The following is a 16,446-nucleotide window of genomic DNA, read 5'->3' on the forward strand; positions in this document are numbered from 1 at the left end:
ACTCACCAAAACATAACCCCAACCCCTTCAAAAAAGATTGGTCGTCTTTGAAAAAAAAATAAAAAATCATACAAACTCATCAAAATGAAACAATTCAGTACGCCTACATGTTAATATTCAATTTTATATTAAGTTTTTAATTTCTGCTGCCACACCTGTTCAGTTACTCTTTAATGTTCAAGTTTTAATAACCAAGTATAACCAATTTATGATGATACACTCTGTCAAAGAGAAAAGGTCTCAGTCTCCATAATACTAAATCACATAAGATCTTTTTTTTCAAGTGTCATAATATTTACAAAGCTAGCGGTTTGGATTAAAAACTTGAAACACGGGAGAAAAACAAAAAATAACCAGTGATGTTGATATTGATTTACTTTATGAAACGTTTCCTGTATTTTGTGTCACTCTACTGAACATTTGCCAAATAATGACACATACAGACCAGTGTAGGTACTAGGTTACTCAATGCATAGGTCATAATTTGTAATTTTATATAAAATTTTAAACTTCAAGTTTTAAATCACAAAGGAAACTGACTGGGTTTGGGTTGAACAACCAGAAGTGATGAGAGTCATTACTAATGAAAAAGTTTGAAACTTGGATAATTCAAGGGTACGTCGAAATGATGCCGTTTCTACTGTTTGGTAACCCCTGGGGTTTAGATTCCAAGGAGCTTTTGGAAATAGTATCCAAAGCACTAGAGAAGTAGACAAATGAGTAGGATTTTTTTATTTGTGGAAAAAAAAATATTGTCTGATTTTCTTCACCAGTCTGAATTCAGCCAAATGTCTGAACAATCTCACATCCCTGCAAAGTATAATTAAAACTGTCAAGTGCAGGATTTGAACCTGTGATCCCTTGATTAAAGTACAGGCGCTCTCCCAAACTGAGCCAACTTAACCTCATGTTGGCAGTTTCCCTCTTTTTATTTGTGTTCAAGGTGCCAGCCAGAAGCATTAAAATATTAAAATGTATTCAATACTAAACTATTTACATTAACAAAGATCGTGATTATCTCGAAGAAGGTACATTGATGCCAAGATACTTTAGACCCTTTACACTGATTCAACCGAGTGATCACTACTGTAAAACAAGCCATCTTTGAAACAAACACAAGTCCTTCCAAATCGCACAAAATATTAGGAGGTATACTAATGACTATGACTACTAACATAAGGAGCTATTTACAGTTAAATAGATCTAACTTGATCAAAGGTTTGAAGGCACTACATGTACACTCCAAAAGAGAATATAAAATTTGGTGTTCTGTACAGACAGAGGCAAACTTTTTTATCCATTCAACTCCATCACCCAATTCAGATAGCCTTTTGAATAGTTTTATGGGGACAACTTTTCTGACCAAGCAGGAAACCACAAAGTAAAAAGAAAATTAAGAGATGTCAAATTTGCATCGGGATAAAGAACATTATTTTGTTTTACCCATACACCAATGTGTATAAAGCACTGCATACTTAACACACATGGGTGATATTTTATAAAACCAAATAATATTCTTTATCCCTGATGCAAACTTTAACATCTGTTAAATTGCTGCTATAAAAAGCTGGTGTCACTCAGGGGGATACGATCTCGCTGTCTTCTTGACCCGTTGAGCAGGTCTTCAGAATCTTGGCCAGCTTGTTTTGCAGTAGAAGGATATTTTGACGTGTCGTTTCATTGATACTCATGTCAACCTTAGGAGATGAGCCCACAATCTCCAAGGCCTGAAAGAAAGTTTACACCAAAAAAAACCCATAATTTTTATTTGTTCGATAAGAAGTGTTCTTTTAGTAGAGAAAAATACCAACAAGGTGTTGGTCTTGATGTTCCCAAAAAATACTTGTAAGTATTTGCGTAGCGTGAGTGTATTTTGCTCAGCAGTAACTAGCTTAAAGCCATTTTACACTTTCGGAACAGAAAAATAAATAAAAGTTCACAGATTTACAAATAACTTACAGGGTTTTTAGAAGGTAATGGTGAAAGACTTCTCTTAAAATATTATTCCATGAAATGCTTCACTTTTCGAGAAACCATTAAAACATTTATCAATTCTCGCTAACGAGAATTTCAGATTTTTTTTGGAAACATGTCATGACACGACGAAACGTGCAGAAACAAGGTTGGGTTTTCCCGTTATTTTCTCCCGACTTCGATGACCGATTGAGCCTAAATTTTCACAGGTTTGTTATTTTATATAAAAGTTATGATACACGAAGTGTGGGCCTTTAGACAACACTGTTTACCGAAAGTGTCCAATGGCTTTAAAGACACTGGACACTATTGGTAATTGTCAAAGACCAGTCTTCTCACTTGGTGTATCTCAACATATGCATAAAATAACAATCCTGTGAAAATTTGAGCTCAATTGGTCATTGAAGCTGCGAGATTACAATGAAAGAAAAAAACACCCTTGTCACATGAAGTTGTGTGCTTTTCGATGCTTGATTTCAAGACCTCAAATTCTTATTCTAAGGTCTCGAATTCAAATTTGTGGAAAATTACTTCTTTCTTGAAAACTACGTTACTTCAAAGGGAACTGTTTCAAACAATGCTTTATACTATCAACAGCTCTCCCTATTAATTGTTACCAATAAGGTTTGATGCTAAAAAATTTGAAGCTGCGAGATTACAATGAAAGAAAAAAACACCCTTGTCACATGAAGTTGTGTGCTTTTCGATGCTTGATTTCAAGACCTCAAATTCTTATTCTAAGGTCTCGAATTCAAATTCGTGGAAAATTACTTCTTTCTTGAAAACTACGTTACTTCAAAGGGAACTGTTTCAAACAATGCTTTATACTATCAACAGCTCTCCCTATTAATCGTTACCAATAAGGTTTGATGCTAAAAAATATTTTGAGTAATTACCAAGTGTCCACTGCCTTTAAAGCACATTGCGACATTGGTAATCGTCGAAGATCACAGTAAACATTTTTATGTGACCCAACTTATTCAGAGCTGCCAATAGACCTTATACATTGACGTCATCCAGCTGCCATCTTAGAGGAAAACAGTGACGAAACAATCGAGACGCACAGATTTGTACACACGGCGCATTATAGTATTGGCCAATGAACAACCTCCTTTTGACCTCTAGGTGAGGGCGCCCTACTGAAATGACGTCATGTGCATAAGGTCTATATTTTCATCTTCTAATCAGGGAGATTTTGTACAACAATCAGGGAGACACTTAGAGTTGTATTCAATGAAATAGGAAAACAAAGTTTCCAGAATCAAGGAGATTTTCAAATTTGCTCATCAGAACAGGAAAGATTGGTTTGTTTTCAGAGAACTTTCTGCGGAAGCAGGGAGTGTTGGCAGCTATGCATTTAATATACCTGAAATATTAACAAGAATGTGAACATTTTGGCTCCTTTGGTCTTTGCAGTCACAAGGAAATAGCAGAAAAAACTTTCTCTGTTTAATTTTAAGAGTGATTACCAAACAAATAGTCTCCCTTTCAAACCGAGTGGTGCAATCGTTTCTACTTTTTCAAAACCCCAAAGTCTGTTTTTTACTTACTGTGCCATCACCAAATTTGATGATATTTCCGTCTGGTTTAGCGCTGGGTAAAGAAAGGGGACTGCCAGACAATGACATCATAGTCTCTCCTCGTTTCGCTTCACGCATTGCACACGTAGCTGGCGTCACTGGCAACCTGCAATAAACAATTTATGATGTTAGCCCTTTACAACATGAAACCCTTACGAAAAAAGTATACACCAAACATTGTGAAAACAAACAAAGCAAGCAATCATGAATAAACACATCAATTTTAAATAGATGTTAAATTTTGAGTCAAATCTATTTCAAATAAGGCCTTGAAATGAACTGCACTCTTGAAGGGCCACAGCTGGCTACCACATTTAGTGGTGGGCAACAAATCAAATTTTGTTGGAAGTCTACCGAGGGCAAGGAGATCAACCAAATTATTCATGTTTATGTGGGGCCAGGTTTCCAAATTGTTTGTGTCATGGGGGCCATGCAATAAGTTGATTGGCCTTTTGATTGTGTTATTTCTCACTCCTTATCATTAGCTGTGTCTCAGACCAATACAAAGTGGACAATATTTACAATCTGTGCTGGGCAGCATAACGTATTTGGCTCAAGAGTGCTGGGCAAAACTTGAGAGCCCTGTTAGGCCCACACAGCACCGCCCACCGTGGCTACAACGCTGGGCACAGCAATTTCACTATAGTAAGGGGCACCTCTAAGAGGAACTTGTAAATTTGTACCTAGGCACACTGCACAGGGCACTACTGCAATTGCTGCAGAAGCCTTGGGGTATTTCTAGGCCTGCCTAAGGGCTCGAGTAAAGACTGACCTGGGATCAAACTTGGGGGTGATCGCTGGTGTGTCCCATCCTGAACCCAATGCTTTCCCAGCTTTCCCGGTCCTGGCAGCTGGTGTTACAAATGTATTCCTTGCTGATGCTTTCCTGAAAAAAAGAAAAGGAGAAAGGAAAAAAGGGTGTAGCGAACTGATGACTGGACAAAACAGCCCTTGAGGTATTAATGGCCTCATATGTTTCGACTCCAGCAGAGTCGTTTTCCATAATAGGCTTCCATTTGCCATCTTGGAGTCAAAATGTTGATGAAACAGATTTGTACGTATGCGGTGCAAAGGATTAGCAAATGATAACGAGCCGTTTTAGACTGGTCCCTGTCTTTATCAGCAAGACAGGTATTGGCTTCATAAGCATACATATGCACATCAGATTTAACTGCAACTCTTCAGGACCATGAAGGCCATGTGAAATGAATGGGAGGTCAAAGGTGATGATGGCCATGCCCTAAAAGGCAGATATCTGGCGTAATAACTAGGAGCCTCGAAGTGTGACGTCAGAGTTTCAGGCTACTTCTGTTTGACCTCTAAGTGAGGACGCCCTTCCCAAATGATGCCCACATGCGAAGTCTTTATACAACATCAGTGTACAACACTATTTGACTTCTTCCTTTACACCGATGTGTATTTAAGCATTGTATAGACGATGTGACCTCTGACGTCACTCAAAAACCATAACATGATTCGCGCGCATACCGTCGGGCAAAACTTTTGTGTTTTGGCAGCAAAGTGTATGCAATCTTACCATGACTACGCATCTTTTTGCCCGGCGATACATGACGTATACAGTGTTTTGTCAACAGAGGGTGGTTTGAATGTAAACATAGGTCACATCGTCTATACCAACTACTCCCTGATTTGTGTTTGGTTTTACTGCGCCTTGTACAGCCAGCAGGGTGGACATGTGCACAATGCAAATCTTTATAATTGTTATAATACCTTGTAGATCTTCGGAGTGTCTGTGGTGGGCCTGCACTTCCCTCTGTGTTCACATCTTGGTTTGTGCCCAGAACACTCTTCTTTTGTGTTTTGCGTTTGGTCGCTGTTGTGGTTCGCTTCCTTCCCTTGGCTGCTGCTTTCTGTGTGCAACGTTGCAATGGAAGTAATAAATCAAGTGTTCAAAACTAATCTTAAGCCCGGTTCATACTTCCTGCGAATGCGAATTCGAAGCGAATCTTGACGTCACAAATTCGCAACGAACAATTCGCAGCAGTTGAACTCTGCTCTACTCACTTGCGAATAATCGCTGTGAAGGGAGTGTGTGACGTCAAATTCACTTCGCAATCGCGTTCGCATGAAGTTTGAACCGGGCTTTACTCTCTGACCGTTTGATTTGAGCACTTTTCCGAATGATGATAGACTGTGCCAGCCTGTGATAAGATACCATGAGGTGAATGCATATCTGCACACAGGCTTAACCAAGGCACCCACAGCAATTGCTGTGGTGCCCTGTGCTTTTGCTGTTTGCAAGGTTTCAATACAAGTTAAAAGTTTCCTCAAAGCAGTGCCCCTTACCCGAGGAAAATTGTTGTGCCCACTCAAGGACAGTATATAGTCAACCCTCCAACTATATGACCCTTCAACATCACCCAACAAGGTTGTACACAATATACAAAGCTAGTCTGCTATGAATGGACCCCTAGACACAACATGAATGTTGCATGGAGAATATTCACACCGGACACTTTCTTGCAGAAACGACTTAATAATATCATAATAATTTCGAAGTCTTATACAGCGCACGTATCTACCGAACAAGGTACTCAAGGCGCTGAGTACATACAAACTTTCAGTAAGATAGGTTATTGCAGTGATGAACTTTGAGACCCAATTAGTTAGTACCTTATAAGGGTTTACAAGGTGCTACGGTGCATACAGCAGCCACAGCCAGGAACACCGGGGCAAACCCCTTCTCTTTTCGATATTTGCATTGGGTTCCTTTTACATGCGTTACACAACACATGGGACCAACGGCTTTACGCCCCATTCGAAGGACGACGCAATGGTAATTATTCTTACTTAAGGACACAGTGTCACGGCTGGGGATTCAAACTAACACTCTGCAGATCAGAAACACCAAAGTTTGAATTCGGTGCTCTTAACCGCTCGGCCACGACACTTCCAAAAGAAGAAACTGTTGCACTGACAGGACGATATTATATTGCAATCTTTTTCTAATTATCAGGCAATGATTGTCAATACAGTGCCATGGTGCCAAAAACAAATTGTTAAGGACAAAAAATTGAAACCCTTCTTTTGAGTTATCATCTGGTTCTTCTCACGCACAAGCTAGTGTATCGAGCTGATTACAACTGATATGCCAATTTCAAAACAAAACAAATTCATGTTCACAACAATCATAATCTATATAACTATTTAGAATGCCCCACCATGCACAGTATGGCTTATAAAACAACACAAATAAAAGCGTTGTAATTATTTTCTGAAGGACCTCGTTTCAGATCGTGCTTACACCATCAACCTGAAATTTGGGTCCTGAAAGTCTCACATTTTTGAGAAATCCTGGGGAGCACCGCTATTATCAAGTCAAAGTCAAAGTGGGCAAACCTTTTTCGTTGCTGTCGTCCCCTCTGCACATTGAGCACTCTCTGTAGCTGAAGACTCTCCCTGGGATGAGGAGACTGTCTTGTGCTCTGCCGATGTTGGGGGTAGGATTGATGACGTAATAGAGTCAACGACCTCCGTCACTTGATGCAACATATTATTGTTGACACTACCTCCCTTGGCTAAGGTAGCAAACACAAAGCACCATTAGACACTAACAGAAGTGTCAATCGGAGTCTAACACAATACTTAAAGACACTGGACACTATTGGTAATTATCAAAGACCAGTCTTCTCACATGGTGTATCTCAACATATAAGCATAAAATAACAAACCTGTCAAAACTTGAACTCAATTGGTTGCGAGATAATAACAAAAGAAAAAACACAGTTGTCACACAAAGTTGTGTGCTTTCAGATGCTTGATTTTGAGACCTCAAATTCTAAATCTGAGGTCTCAAAATCAACTTTGTGGAAAATTACTTCTATCTCAAAAATTACGTGACTTCAGAGGGAGTCGTTTCTCACAAAGTCTTATACTATCAACCTCTCCCCATTAACTCGTTGCCAAGTGAAGATTTATGCTAACAATTATTTTGAGTAATTACCAATAGTGTCCACTGCCTTTAAGTCAACACTGGCCCCTGACACTGGCCTCAGGCCTGTGGTCCAGAGTAAAATTTGAGCCCTGTTTTTTGTTTAGCGAGTTAACCTCAAACAAGGCTCAAAGCCACTCTTAGTAAGAGGCTACAAGTAGAAAACATTTAAAATGAAAAATAGTTAAAGGAACCATTGCCTTGGATCGGTCGGGTTGGTCTTTGAAAAGAGTTTGTAACCGCTTGTTTAAAAATGCATATGGTTAGAAAGATGTTGTAAAAGTAGAATACAATGATCCACACAAACATGCCTCGAAATAGCACGGTTTTCCTTTTACCTCGCCGACTAACACAGTTGGCCATTTACGGGAGTCAAATTGTTGACTCCCATAAATGGCCGACCGTGTTAGTTTGCACGTAAAAGGAAAACCATGCAATTTTGAGGAAAATTTGTGTGGATCATTGTATTTTACTTTTAAAACATCTTTCCAACCATATGCATTTTATAAAAAAGGTTTCAAATGCTTTTTATAGACCAACTCTTCCGATCCAAGGCAACGTGTTCCTATAAGGGGAGCTGAAAAAAAATTATTATTCCCTGGGATTAATAAAATGAAAGATTTATATTAATAAAATGAACAAATCTAAGGTAAGCACTGACATGAAAATGGGCCCTGATTTTTAAGAGACAAACTTACCCATAAACTCCGCCCTTGTCATTTCTCGTATATTCTTAGGGAGCTTAAATAGCTCCATCATACAGGCGTGATTGATGGCTGCACATATTGCCTTGCACTCATTATCTGCTTGAAGAAGGCAGTTAGCCACTGAGGGGAAAAAAAATGAGATGAAATATATCTTTTAAAAAGCAATTCTTGTAACACAACAATATTGAGCCGTTTGTCACAAAGTTTTATTCCATCAACCTTTCCCTTTCATCAATCGTTACTACGTAAGGTTTTATGCTAATAATTATTTTGAGTAATTACCAAAAGTGTCCACTGCCTTTAAAAATTGAGTGTTATCTAGTCATTCAAAGTTCAAACCTCTCATGTCAAAGTCCTTGAGATACAGCTCCAGCTTTTCCCTTTTGTCTTCGTTGCTGGAGTTACTGCTCTCGTTGCCTCCGGATGGTGCCGATGCTTTGCTCGACTGCACCGTCTTCGTCCTCCTCTTCTTGGGCATTTTGTCTGTTGATTTCTCGGCGATTGGTAATGGAACAACAACTAGCTAGAAAAACAAATTATTATATAATTTTAATTTTCTGTAAAATAAGCATAATGTCACCCTGGAGTCCTGTACATCGGTATTACCTCTAACTAAAAAAATAAACAACTTACACAATACAAAATGGTTTGAACCTTATATTATAGTAATTGCTGTTAATGGCAAAATCACTTGTTATGGTAGATGATTAAACCGCTTCCAAACTTCCGAGAAAATTGGGGTGAAGTTTGTTTTCCAAAGTCTGGAAATTTAATTGTCCACCCTTCATGGTTCAGCAGGAGTTTTTAATAAAACGTCTTTTTTCTTAATAGACTAGACCTAGCTAGTTGCAATATAACATAACCCTCCTCCCGACGGCCGGAAGGAGGAGGGTTACGTTATCGCAACTAAGACCTAGCAGGCCTTGGCTGAAATGCGTCCATGTTGCTGACAAAAAAACATCGCCATTTAATTTCTTTTATTGGACTATTTATGTTAATAAGCGTTTTGTTTAGGGTTTAACTGGATTGTTGCATACAGAGCGTGATTTGCCGAAAAGCGCCGGCCGTGGATGGAGACTACGATCCTGACGGCTTGGCGACAGTTCGGTACTTTGGCACGGACTTCAGCATGTTCAGTATTATGTTAACTTAAAAAAAATGACAACGTCTCCCTATTTTCTGGTAACTTTGGTTTCAAATATAATTATATTCTAATCATTTAATTTATGAGGCTAGCACCTTCAACAGGATTATGCTTTTTACATGACAATGTGGGACCATTTATTCCTCCATGGACGGGCCATGGAGTGCGTTATTCCTCCATGGTTTTGGCGACCCCAACCAGAAAAATCATCAATGGTCATTGATTGCGCGTTTTCACGTGTTCGGATGAGCGCTGTGACGATGCTGTTCAGACCAAACAGTGACCGACTTGTTGAGTCGGTTGGGCTTTGGTTAGGGTCGACAAAACGGTGGGACCCCTGAACTTTTTACTTAGGTTTAATATGTGTAGTTTTACTTTTAGTTTGTTTTTTACATTAAAAAAAAATCAAATACACTGAGGCCAACCACCAGACCACGCGGTGTGCAAATCGAACATTTTCAACTGCGGTTGCCAAGTTTGTATTTGTACATGTGCCGAGTTTGTGGGTGCCGAGTTTGCAAGGTGCCGAAGCGACTGGAACCCATTCCCACCCACCAGCATGCAGTAATATTACTATAGGTGAACCCGGTAAAAGTACGACTACGAGTTTCAGGTTTTTGTTTTTGTCCGTACGTAAAAATGTACTCAGTCAGAAATAGTTCATTTTATCGCAAACGTAAAATTATCATACTCACCCTGTGAAAAGACAAATAAATACTTTCTGTAGGCACAATTTACACTTCTAAATGTCAATCATACGAAGGTTTACGGTTCGAGAAAATTTTGACATTTTTTTTCTTCTTAAATAAACCGCTCGTTGAACAAATCTCGTTAAGATTGCGCAAGCGCAGTTTGTTCAATAATATTGGTTGAGCGCCCTCTCGTGACGGCAAATGCTAGGTTTTTGTTATGTTGTGTACGTGTGTACACAAAAAATACACGTGGGTGTCGCCAAATATACTATAATTTTTATAAAAGGTGTCGCTAGCTACACACACATGCAAAACCGGAAGTAAGTTATGATTGTTTTTTTGCACTGTCGTTGACTAGTGTTGTTATGGGTCTCAAATGTAGTTATTATATATGTACACATGTGTAGTTGTTCTGTCACCAGTGCAATTCTTTTTGTGTGGAGAAGTTCTTGTTTCGCCCGGCCATCATCAATCATTCAAAATTCAATCATTAATCAATTCAAATTCAATCAATCAAAATGGCAATCATCAATGCATGCTACACTGTAACTTTTGTAACACAACACTGGCTGGGATGAAAATTCTCATTTTTTTCTGGGAAAGCCTTTTTTTCTCCAAATTCCAGTTTCTATGAGATCACTCAATTTTGAATGTTCAACTTTATATTTAATCTGTTTTTGAGTATTTCAGTTGGCCTTCCTTCGACCTTCGTAATGAATTATTTCTGAATCTGAGTGTATTGAAAAAAATAATATATAACTTATATAACACAAACTAAATGTGTTACTGTTAGTAACACTAACTACTATCTAACACTACACTACTGACTACAGTAACACTTAACACTTTTTTCAGATCTTGCATTTTTATTTAGGCAGACAGCGCTATCCATGGCCAGAAGATTGAGTAAACAATAAGGTTTTGGAAAATTTAGCGCTTGCGCCTTGGGTTCCTGAAAAGGGGAAAGCAGAATATATTTGTTTTATTATAGAGATTATATGGGCGGCATTCTTTTAAAAGGGTCTATTTACCTTTTCCTAACTCAAAACACGATGTCCACAGATTTACATTAAACTTACACAGTTTGAAGATTATGATAGTATAGTAGAAAGCTTCCCTTGAAATTTTACTAACTGAGGTGCTGTAGTTTTTGAGAAATTAGTAAAACAAATAATTTTCGTCTCAGCATATCAAAAACTAGTTGCGATAACGTAACCCTCCTCCCGACGGCCGTCACGTTATTGCAACTAGTCAAAAACGTATTAACCAGCTATGCTATGGTTTTGGTATAATATCATAATATAATATCAGACGAAAATTATTTTGTGACTTGTTTTACTCATTTCTTAAAAACTACACAACCTCAGTAGAAGGGAAGCTTTTCACTATCATTATCTTCAAACCCTGTGAGTTTATTGTAAATCTGTGGACATAGTGAAACAGTTCCCAAAAGTTTAACAACCTCACTGTCATTGCTGCTCACATAACACAGACTATTTACACAACAAAAGACATGCATGATAGAAATTGTCAATCCCTTAACTAGGGCCGATTAGAGACTACAGCTGGGGGGGGGGGGGGTTAAAAAGCAACAATTTGCAGCATGAATCTTTGAAGGCAGTTAGTTGTAACGAATTGTTCTTTTTCTGAGGCAAATCTGAGCAGATCCAGGGTTATGTGCAGTGACTTGGAAATCCTCAAGTCAATGAGAGTAAAGCTTTAGAAAACCAAACATTAATGTCGGGAGGATGGTTACGTTATCGCAGCTATAATTTCAATAACGATTTTTTGATCTTCCACCAGACAACATTTCCTCCTGAATAATGTCGACAGTGCACAAGGTAACAAACGAACATGGACTTGAGTTTGTGCACAAACAACTTCGGAAAACTTTCAAGATGGTCAAACAGCAACAGTTGGTCTGGCAGGGCGTTGCGGCAGAATCCCTCTCATTGGTCAAGTCACTGGCAAACTTAGGGGAGCAGCTGCAGTGTTCTCGCCTTGCTGCCCAAGAAGGCAGCTCTGATGTACTGCACCAGTTTCCAGACCTCCAAGCGAGGCTGGAGTTTAAGCTGCTGCAATCAGCAGAGGTGGTGATGACGCGGTTGAAATCTTGTCTGTAAGTTTTTTTTTAAATAATAACAATCATAACAATTTAATAGATGTTAAATCATTTGCAGTACCCGCTGCTAAAACATAGGATTCGAACTGCCCCTAGCTTCCAGACAATCGTGGTTGTCTAGTTGGTATGACGCTGCTTAAGAATGGCAGAGGTCGTGGGTTTGAATCCAACCCGAGTAATATGCCTGTGATATTTTTTCACAGAACTCCGGTAAGTCCCGAGTATACAGTGCTGACACACATCGGTGTACATTGGTATAAACCAAATGAATAACAATAATATTTATTTCTCCATGGTCGTTACCAAAGTGTGGCCCTACCTTTCACTGTCATTTAAATTTGTTCTTCCTCCAGAGAGACGATGGAAGACGTTTGCCACAAACACACACAGTACGGTACCTACTCACTCAATGCATATCACAATCAGTACAGGGAGATCGGCACAGTGAAGGTGTCTACAGCCTCAGCAACGTGGCCATCTATAGCAGACATGCTGCAGTGGGTTACAGATTTGAGCGTATTGTACAGGAGAATGTATCCTTTATGAAACAGCCGAGGGCGCTGTTCATGCTGGTACCACCTGGGTCAAGTCGACCATCGGGTGATTTTGCGTGGTACCCAGGAAGTATTTCATGTGTAGTTAACCATGGAATTTTAGCCTAGTGGTTGACAAAGTGGTCGCCACCCAAAATTGCTCAAGGTCAAGGGGCACAACACTTTTGTAAATAATTATTTCAAAAGCACAAAAATTGCTAAGCAGTGAACATTTTGGCTGAGCAGAAACTGCTCAGCCAAATGTCATACAATGTTCATTGTTTGTGACTGGTTGCCTGCTGATTTTGGCTTAGCGTATAACTTGTTAAGCACAATTTTCTGCTAGACTCTTTATGCGATGAAGTCAATGTACAGACTCTTAATGCTCCTTGACTCTGAACGACTGTCCCAGTTTTGCCGAGAAGACGTGGATGTTTGATACGGTCTCGTATGATAGTCTAGATGAGATGTCAGGATTGGTGAAAAGGTGGTCAAAGAATGACAGGGAACTGACGACTGCAGTAAATGGTAAGATTGCATAGTAAAATTGTAACCCATACCCCCCCCCCCTCCATTCCCCAAAACATACACTCAACTTGTTTAACAGGTAAATGAAAAGTTGCTTTGTTTGCATGTACATGTACTTGTTATTGTATCTAGCGACAACCCCATTGGTTTTCATTAGCAAAATTTCAAAAGCCAAAATTGTTTGCGTAGCAGAAACTGGCTATCAGCCAAAATGCCATACAGTACAATGTTTATTGTTTGCGCCTGTGTTTCTGCTAATTCTTGCTTAGCAAACAAATTTGCCCAATCACCATTTACTGCTAGACACCTGTATGAAATTGGGACCAGGGCTGGTAGTGTGCATTAAAGTGTACATCAAGCGAAGTGAGGACAAATAGAAGTCCTTAATTGTGTTATAGGCAGTGGACACTATTGGTAATTACTCAAAATAATTATTAGCATAAAGCCTACTTGGTGACGAGTAATATGGAGAGGTTGATGGTATAAAACATTGTGAGGAACGGGAGAAAGAAGTAATTTTTCACGAATTTGATTTCAAGACCTCAGATTTAGAATTTGAAGTCTCGACATCAAACAGCTAAACGCACACAACTTCGTGTGACAAGGGTGTTTTTTCTTTCATTATTATCTCGCAACTTCGACAGCCAATTAAGCTAAAAAATTTCACAGATTTCCAATTTTATGCATTTGTTGAGAGTGAAAAGACTGGTCTTTGACAATTACCAATAGTGTCCAATGTTTTGAAATTCCTCATTTTCAAGGTGTTGACTCTCGCACATAAACACTGAAACCAAGTTTTAAGTTACATGTATGTGGATTTTTAAAATTATTCTGTTTGCAACATTCTTCGCTTGACAAAACTTTTAAAACAATTTTCACACTACAGTCAGTGTTAACTTCAATTGGTCTTGCAGATTGTTTTATAACAATTATTTGTAATTCAGGTATTTCGATTGCGTGTTACTTTTCCTGTAGATATTCTGTCTCATGTGGAGTTCTTCATGGCGGATGGATGAAGATCAGCTGATGAAATCTTTTGCATGCTTAACATCTAGCAGATGTTTAACACACAGCCTTTTTTGCGGCCTATTACCATTGCCCTGATAAGCAGGTACAGTGTACAGTGTACTGCCATTTTCGGAGATGGTATGTACTGATCTTGGTTTAAAAAAAGACTAGGAGGAAGAACAGGATCAGTTCTGTACTGATCTTCACAGCGCTTGAAGGAAGACTAGGTTGAGATTGATGACATTGAGAATGAGAGGAGAATGGGATCAGTTATGTACTGATCTTCACAGCGCTTGAAGGAAGACTGGAGGAAGAACAGGATCAGTTATGTACTGATCTTCACAGCGCTTGAAGGAAGACTAGGTTGAGATTGATGACATTGAGAATGAGAGGAGAATGGGATCAGTTATGTACTGATCTTCACAGCGCTTGAAGGAAGACTGGAGGAAGACAGGATCAGTTATGTACTGATCTTCACAGCGCTTGAAGGAAGACTAGGTTGAGATTGATGGCATTGAGAATGAGAGGAGAATGGGATCAGTTATGTAGTGGGCCCAATTTCATGGCTCTGCTTACCGCCGAACTCTGCGCTTACGATCATGATTCCCCGCTTACGTGCAAGCTAGCTGCGCTAGCCTTGCTAGCCTTGTATGCCTAGAATGCCTAGTAACGGGGAGTACGCACGTGCAGAAGCCAAAATCCGCCGCTGACCCGTGAAATACGCTTGCTGTAAGCACAGAATTCCCCGCTTCCGTAAGCGCCGATTCTGTGCTTACGTTAAGCAGAGCCCTGAAATTGGGCCCTGGTTTTCAATAGAATTTGAAGGGAGACAAGGCTTGAGGTTGATGTCATTAAGAATGAGAGGAGAACGGGATCAGTTGTGAGACAACCCGATGAAAATTGAAAATGGCTACAAAGGAGGAAGGGATGGAGACATAATTAAAGGACGAGAGATTTTAAAGGAAGAAAACATATAAAGAAAAAAAACAAAAGGAGGGAAAAAAATGCTATAGCGACCAGTTATGAAACAACCAGATAAAAATTGAAAATAGCTACGAAGGAGGACAGGAAGACGCCATGGAGACAAAATGTAAGGATAGGAGCTTTGGCACTGGACACATTTGGCAATTATTCAAAATATATATTAGCATCAAACTACTTGGTAATGAGCAATGGAGAGCTGTTGATACATGGAGTATAAATTATTGTGAGAAACGGCTCCCTCTGAAGTAACGTAGTTTTAGAGAAATTTAAATCTCACTAAAATATTTGAATCTGAGAAAGACTTCAGGCCGGAAGCCATTCTCAGGCATCTGAAAGCACACAAATTTGTTCATTGATGGCGTTTTTTCTTTCATTATTCTCTTGCAACTTCGATGACCATTTAAGTCTAAGTTGTCACAGGTTTGTTACTTTATGCATGATGGGATACACCAAGTGAGAATACTGGTCTTCGACAACTACCAAAGGGTGTCCAGGGGGTGGATTTCACAAAGGTAGTCCTAACTTAGGACTAGTCCTAAACAATGCTAAGAGATAGGACCAGTCCTAAGTTAGGATGAGTTACTGGTCCTAACTTAGGACCAGTCCTATCTCTTAGCATTGCCTAGGACTAGTCCTAAGTTAGGACTACCTTTGTGAAATCCACCCCTGTGCTTTTAAAGTTCAGTATCTTGAACATTTACAACATTGGATTTTACTGCATATTATTCGATGAAGACGAGGAAATAAAAACACATAACTCTCCTATATTCTATATTTGTAAAGTGATGTTTGATTTTATTTACAAATTATCAGACACAAATTGTAAACGATTTGGGGTCGAAAAATTTACTAGAGCAGGATTTAACAAACAAAATCTGGATTAAGGTGCCAACTCAGACAGCTATTGCGCCGAGGCCTGGACTTGATAATTTTACCTTGACGAAGTCGAGGTAAATTATCAAGAACCAGGCCTTGGCGGGTTTAAACCACTAGTTGAAAACCGATTGAACACACTTTGATTCCCATTTATAAATACCTTTTTGGTCAAAAAACATCAACACTTTTTGGTCAAAAGGTAAAATAAATGCAAAAATTATAATTGTTCAATGATTTCTTTCAACACAACACCCCTCCAGCTATGAAATGGTTAGGCCCTCGGGTAAACAACTCCTTATAAGGAGATGCTGTGTGCGTCGCGCGTATCGGGTGATGTGGCACAACT

General features: G+C 39.2%; 2 protein-coding genes across 2 annotated transcripts; one reads left to right on the forward strand and one right to left on the reverse strand.

Annotated features, from left to right (window-relative positions):
• Positions 1–712: 712 nt before the first annotated feature.
• Positions 713–10,182, reverse strand: LOC117288787 (borealin-like). Its single transcript, XM_033769623.1, has 8 exons — positions 10,053–10,182; positions 8,553–8,736; positions 8,205–8,333; positions 6,915–7,093; positions 5,286–5,425; positions 4,327–4,440; positions 3,525–3,660; positions 713–1,727 (listed from the first exon to the last, which is right to left on the reverse strand). The coding sequence occupies exons 2-8, from the start codon at positions 8,689–8,691 to the stop codon at positions 1,578–1,580; spliced, it is 987 nt and encodes a 328-aa protein (XP_033625514.1). The 5' UTR covers positions 8,692–8,736; positions 10,053–10,182; the 3' UTR covers positions 713–1,577.
• A 105-nt stretch (positions 10,183–10,287) lies between these two features.
• On the forward strand, positions 10,288–14,685 carry LOC117289297 (uncharacterized protein C1orf109-like). The gene is made up of 5 exons (XM_033770359.1): positions 10,288–10,369; positions 11,853–12,168; positions 12,525–12,704; positions 13,117–13,232; positions 14,208–14,685. The coding sequence occupies exons 2-5, from the start codon at positions 11,873–11,875 to the stop codon at positions 14,246–14,248; spliced, it is 633 nt and encodes a 210-aa protein (XP_033626250.1). The 5' UTR covers positions 10,288–10,369; positions 11,853–11,872; the 3' UTR covers positions 14,249–14,685.
• The last annotated feature ends 1,761 nt before the right edge of the window (positions 14,686–16,446 follow it).

The sequence above is a fragment of the Asterias rubens genome, chromosome 4 (genome assembly GCF_902459465.1).
Source record: "Asterias rubens chromosome 4, eAstRub1.3, whole genome shotgun sequence".
Classification (NCBI taxonomy): domain Eukaryota; kingdom Metazoa; phylum Echinodermata; class Asteroidea; order Forcipulatida; family Asteriidae; genus Asterias; species Asterias rubens.